At 40.0% G+C, this 6,490-nt stretch overlaps 1 protein-coding gene across 1 annotated transcript; it reads right to left on the bottom strand.

Moving 5' to 3' along the window:
• Positions 1-3,391: 3,391 nt before the first annotated feature.
• LOC137261501 (gustatory receptor for sugar taste 64a-like) lies at positions 3,392-6,228 on the bottom strand. Its single transcript, XM_067799256.1, has 4 exons — positions 5,794-6,228; positions 5,399-5,467; positions 4,271-4,360; positions 3,392-3,490 (listed from the first exon to the last, which is right to left on the bottom strand). Exons 1-4 carry the CDS (start codon positions 6,226-6,228, stop codon positions 3,392-3,394), a joined length of 693 nt encoding a protein of 230 aa, XP_067655357.1.
• Positions 6,229-6,490: the final 262 nt, after the last annotated feature.

Consider the following 6,490-nt stretch of genomic DNA (forward strand, 5'->3'; position numbering starts at 1 on the left):
TATGGAGAATGCGGTAGATATCCGATCTATATAAATTCTCAAATCAGATGTCTAAAATATTGGTTAAAGATTCTTGGAATGCATGAACAAAGAATCCCAAAACTAGCTTATAATATGCTTGTATTTTTAGACGCTAGGGGTAAGACAACATGGGCTTCCTATATTAGAAATCTCTTGTTTTCTCATGGTTTTGGATTTGTTTGGCTAAATCAAACAGTTGGTAATATCAGTCTATTTCTTAAACAATTTCGAGATCAATCTGTAAATATGTATTATCAAGAATGGCATTTCTGTCTAGACAACAGTTCGAGATATCAGTTGTATAGATCTTTTAAGAGCTTAATCCAACCAGAATTATATCTGTCTGTATTGAGATCTAGAAATATCAGACGTATATTTGTTAATTTTCGATTGGGCCTATTAGACTTATCAGTCAATAAGGGCAGACGACTTTCAATAGAGAGACATTTAAGGTTATGTCCATTATGTAACTCGGCCATAGAAGACGAAATCCACTTCGCTTTTGTGTGTCCACATTACACTGATTTAAGAAAAAAATATATCCCAAATAACTACCTGTTGAAATATCCATCAACTGCATTTACTTCCATTCTGTCCTCCAAAAATGAAAATGTAATACGTAATCTTGCCCTCTATGTGAAACATGCTGTTAACCTTAGAAGCAATATTTTATCTGCACTGTAAGTTCTTCCGTGAAATGTCTGTAACATGTGCTAACAATGTACTTGTATTACCTGTATATGGGCCGGAGGCCTTAAGTACAATAAATATCTTTGTTGTTGTTGTTGTTGTTGAACAACTGTGACGAATGTATGTATCTGTCACTGATTAACGGTACTTCTGTGTATTAACACGAATAATTCTTGTATTGGTGACACTATGGAAAACAATATTCATCTTGTCTCGACGTGTTCTTGGGTAAGATATTCTCTGGAGTTAAATTAACATGGAACATTATCAACAGATTCAAGGCTTAAATGGGGCTATGCTCTATGATTTCGATACTGCTGGTGTCGCTGCCACTGTAGTAGAGTCAAACCCTCTATTTGGTCGTCGCTTGTTTGAGAAACATTTACAGCCAATGCCTTCTTTTAAGGAGCCGTTGCGGCTGAAAAAAACAAGTCAGGCTGGCCACGAAAGTTAAAAAGTGCAAAAAGTCAAACTAATGATTCAAACTCAAAAGTCAAATTACATTTTTCAAGTATCTATCCCTGTCTGCAAGTTAGATGTCGAGCCTGACATTGCCATCTTGACATCTCCGGTCTGGAACACTATGAGAGGGACACAATATGATACAAGAGCTCAGCATTCCTACTGACAACCGTCGGGTAGGTGTGTGTAACTATACGAAGGCAAATCTTCAGTAGAGCCGTACTGAAAAGAATATAGGAGTTTTGAGTCTCTTAATTTTGTTAAATTTTATTGAGATTTCTGCTGCTATTCATAAAGCAGCAAAGGAAAAACTAAAGCATCTCCCATAATCCGCGAGATGTGTCTAGGTGGACCCCAGCTAACAAAGAACGAAGGTAGCATTCGGTTATGATAGATTACATATATGGCAAATCTTTATCATTATCTTGTACGATATGTCTTCCTGACTAATATAAGGAAGAGGTAGCCGAACGAGACCAACGGGCAGATCACGAGTTGCCAGAACTTCCAGAACCAAACATACATGTATTTAAGGCTCTGGACGTTCTCTCAGTTTGGTTTGGGAGTTCGGACATTACCCCTACATACTTTACACATGTAGTGCTGGATAGACACGTTCCGTGTTTATGTTTCATCACAGGGTTTGATTGTGAGTCATCATCGCATAGGGTTGAAATGCTTTCCTGTTCCGACAATATTTATTGTTTGAGAGGCCATGTGGCCACTTGAACTTGAAAAGGAGGTCACTGAGGTTCTCTCATGTGTTTTATATTTAGATCTACGCGTAAAGATTATTTACGCTATCAATGTATGTCAACTGCCCTTCACAGACTCTACAGACACAAAGTATAACAAGAGAATAATTACTGCACGAAATATAAGACTGTCCTTCACTGACTCTACAGGCACAATATATAACTGTTAAATCATTGCAACACAACAGATAACACTGTCCCTCAACTGTAGCTTGTCATTGGCCATGACTAGCTTGCATGAGACCAACAGCTTAACCCCTCTCTTGTAGCTTGTCGTTGGCCGTGACTAGCTTGCATGAGACCAACAGCTTAACCCGTCTCTTGTAGCTTGTCGTTAGCCGTGACTAGCTTGCATGAGACAAACTGCTTAACTCGTCTCTTGTAGCTTGTCGTTGGCCGTGACTAGCTTGCATGAGACCAACAGCTTAACCCCTCTCTTGTAGCTTGTCGTTAGAAGTGACTAGCTTGCATGAGACCAACTGCTTAACTCCTCTCTCGCAGCTTGTCGTTAGCATTGACTAGCTTGCATGAGACCAACTGCTTAACCCCTCTCTCGTAGCTTGTCGTTAGCAGTGACTAGCTTGCATGAGACCAACAGCTTAACTCGTCTCTTGTAGCTTGTCGTTGGCAGTGACTAGCTTGCATGAGACCAACAGCTTAACTCGTCTCTTGTAGCTTGTCGTTGGCAGTGACTAGCTTGCATGAGACCAACAGCTTAACCCCTCTCTTGTAGCTTGTCGTTGGCAGTGACTAGCTTGCATGAGACCAACAGCTTAACCCCTTTCTCGTAGCTTGTCGTTGGCAGTGACTAGCTTGCATGAGACCAACAGCTTAACCCCTCTCTTGTAGCTTGTCGTTGGCAGTGACTAGCTTGCATGAGACCAACAGCTTAACCCCTCTCTGCCACTGTCGGGGAACGTCTCATTTTGTATCACAATCTACGACGTTAGGGTCCGGCTACGTTCTCATGACGTACAAGACAAAATGTTTCCACGATACAGACACTGACAGTAATCACGGAAACAAAATATTTATCAAACTGATCATGTTTTTGGAACACTGTACATCTTTAACTTCTCAATCATTAAGACGTGCGTAGCCTAATGTGCTGTATGGTGCCTTATGTCAACAAGGTTTTAAACAGTACTGACTTCTCATTACAGATATGTTCCTAATATGGAATTGATTCCTATCAATGAAATTGACACATGACCCTTCAATTATTGTACCTAGTATACATTGTGTATCCAGTAAACATTCCAGGGTAAAGCTAAATAGTTATTAGGTAAAACACGCTCGGTTGAAATCAAATAAGTTAGACGTCCTAGTTATACATTGGTCGTGATCGATACAAACAGTTTTACCTTAAACGAAATGACCACAAATGCAAAAACTTGCAGTTCAAGCTTTTGCGATGATGTCCTATATTTATACAGCATCATGTCAAATACGAGTTGGTCAAGTTACGCTGTCGTAGTGTTTCCATTGTGTTGAATTCCAACCGTTGAGTCCGGTTTAAACTGGATCACGATGAAAACGTAGGTGAGGAGGGTGCCAATGATCTGTGTGAACAAAGAAAGAAAGATATTGATGTTTTGTTTGTTTAAAGCCTCAAGAACTAAGTCCTAGACTGTATCCAAGACAATCCATTGACTGACATCATGAGCCGTGATCTCGCAGTTGGTATGCCAAGGCATTAGCACCTTCTGGAGACTTTCCATGAAGCCCACAAAGTAGCACATTACGTCACAAGAACACTAGTAATGTATGAAAATTATTCTATGCACTAACCTTAAGCCTACGTTTGGAAAGTAAAACTCAATGAAATGTGATGAGATTAGTACTAGCGCTGCCTTTTTTGCAATAATCTGTTTTGGTATTGTACTGCCCGTGAATTTGTACCGTTAACGAAAATACCATTCTGATGATTTGATGTGAATATGTTTCATCAACACGTAACAAATATGTATTAACCGCCTGAACCTGTTCCATCGATCCAGTATGTTGCTTCTCTAGATGTGAATATCACCACCAACGTCTTTATTGCAATAACCGTCGCTTTTGTATTGTACTGTGAATTTGTACCGTTCCTGCAATACCAAGATGGTAATTTGAACAGATCGTATTTCATTAACACGCAACAACATATCATGTATAAGCCAGTTGAACCTGATTCGTCGAACCGGGATGTTGTTTCTCAGGATCGGCACCAGTTGTCGAAGACCAGTTCTTACCAGAATCTCCTTAGGTTATAAACAATGGCTCGACAACTGACCTGCATCTTCAAATCTGGAAATGTCATTGTGATGCAATGTAGGTTGACCTATATCTATCCAACATACCGTCAGGATCGTGTCCTTCGTGATGGTCATGAGGCCTAAAGCACTGATTCCGATCTGACGTTGAGACAACTTGTTGGCGAACAGTGTGACCTGCAGCTGGATGTGTAGACAATAAGGAAAAACATGACAGACAAAACACAATGTATCCACGACATGTTAAATAATAACATCAGACATGTGTTCACAAAGTTGAGTGAGAACACTGAGAAGTGATGACTGAGTTGGATGTTTGGAAAGACTTCCATCGCGCCGGCCACTCATCATATACTGCATACATAACTGTATTGCACAGCAGCTTTGGATGCCTGAAACTTCAGTTATTTAAGAACTGAATGTCATTTTGTGTGTTTGCGCTGACATATGAGATAAACCTCTTGTGAATAGGAACAATGTTCGGCAAAATTAGGTTCCACTGGCAGGCAGTTGTTTAGATATTAAAAATATCGTTATATCTAATCTAATAACTTCATAATGTACAAAAACATGTAGATGACATGTAGGTATTAGAAGGAGTATCCATGCAAATGATGTTTGTGTTGTTTACGTCAAGCTGGAAAGATGGTTTCCTGGAGAAACCCAGAAGGTAGTCACACAAAAGGTCATATGCCCTAGATCGGCTCGAAAACGTTCACACGCGTATGAACGATGTGTACAACTCGTATGAACGATTTGATACTTTCAATGACTATGAACCGTGAAATTGAGATCAAATGACCGCTCCTTCAACCAACCAAAGTTCGGGAATATGTGTAAACTTGTATGTGTAAATTATATGTAAAAGAATATCAGTTTAAATCATGAGCCGAGATTCTAGCTGGCCTGAAATATACAGTTTGCAAAAGTGAGTGTAGAAACTGACAGAGTGTGTTGCCGAAGTATGTATAGGTATAGGGATCATGGAATCCAGATTGCCTTCGTACTAACGACGTACATATACGATAGTAATCATTCTAATCAGTCAGTTGGAACACAGGAAGTACAATGAGCACGCACGTAAATACATAATAAGTACACATAACAGAAACATAAAAATAGTTTAAATACTTAATCAATGCCTCTTCCGAAGTTTCTAGAATTATTCTTAGATACAGTTGTAGTGTCTCTGAATTTGATAGGATGTTTTCTTACCAGTCCAGTGACTCTATCCGGCATATTTTCTCCAGTCATCTCCAGGAGAAGATCCAGGGGTCGGTGTGCCTGTATAACGTATAAAGTCCATTGTGCCCGACGTAATCACGTATAAATAATGTAGCTCAATGATTGAACGTTTTGCTCTTCCAAATTACACCCTCTGCACTGTATCAGGTGGAATGCTGATACAAGAGGAAGCACAATATTCAATCCGATCAGTAACTACATACGAAGTCGTATTTCAGTAAGTTGCACAGTTTTACCCCGAAATAAACGTGTTTGGGGGGTCAACAATTAAATATGGTTTTGATAATTTAAGTATTGAAACGGGGACATTGTCAACCCGAATTGTTCAGAAGACAAAAGTAAAAACAACAGGTTTTAACGCTTACCGCTTCGTGCAGTCTGACACCAATATAGGTGAATGCGATGAGATACAGTATAGACATATAGAAGGAAGCTGCAGCAATACCGATGTTCGAAATGGATTTCTCGTCGTTGATGATGCTGTACAGGCAGAAGCATACAATGAGGAAGGAGCTGACGTAGCCAGCAGCCACGTGTTTGGACATGAGGGAACACACATGTTCCACAAGAGCTGTCAACGATGCGTGATAACATCGAATATCCCCAATATCCTCTTCTTTGTCAGATTCTTCGGAGGCCCTTGTCAGTCTCAGCGTGCAATTATCATACTCATAAGTAAGAAAAAGTGAGATCGACAGGAACAGCAGCAATAACGAATGGTTTAGCAGAAAGGTAATGCCACCAGTTATCGACGACAATACAAGTAAAGGCCAAAACAAGTTACTGGATGTGTCACCCATTGTGCTGAGGACTATGCCACTGGATACACAGACACACGCCGCGAGGAACAGAAGACATGCACATGCAATCTTTATTCTCTGCCTCAGTCTACTGGCTGAAACAGAACTGTTATACTTCAGTCGTGTTTCACAAAGACGTTCGTGGAATGTACGAACCTTGTTGTGGACATCGGTACCAAGGGCCCAATGGGTTACACATAAGAAAAGTGAGATGGCATTTGATATTTTGAGACTTGTCTCCGAGAATGATTCCATTTTCATA

The sequence above is a fragment of the Haliotis asinina genome, chromosome 14 (assembly GCF_037392515.1).
Source record: "Haliotis asinina isolate JCU_RB_2024 chromosome 14, JCU_Hal_asi_v2, whole genome shotgun sequence".
NCBI lineage: Eukaryota > Metazoa > Mollusca > Gastropoda > Lepetellida > Haliotidae > Haliotis > Haliotis asinina.

What these genes read in the sequence shown, in the direction of transcription:
- LOC137261501 (XM_067799256.1), bottom strand. Translation starts at nt 6,228, where the DNA reads ATGGGTGACACATCCAGTAACTTGTTTTGGCCTTTACTTGTATTGTCG. An exon ending in GTGTCAGACTGCACGAAGCG is followed by an intron (nt 5,468 to 5,793) that starts GTAAGCGTTAAA and finishes TACGTTATACAG; the next exon opens with GCACACCGACCCCTGGATCT. An exon ending in CGGATAGAGTCACTGGACTG is followed by an intron (nt 4,361 to 5,398) that starts GTAAGAAAACAT and finishes ATCCAGCTGCAG; the next exon opens with GTCACACTGTTCGCCAACAA.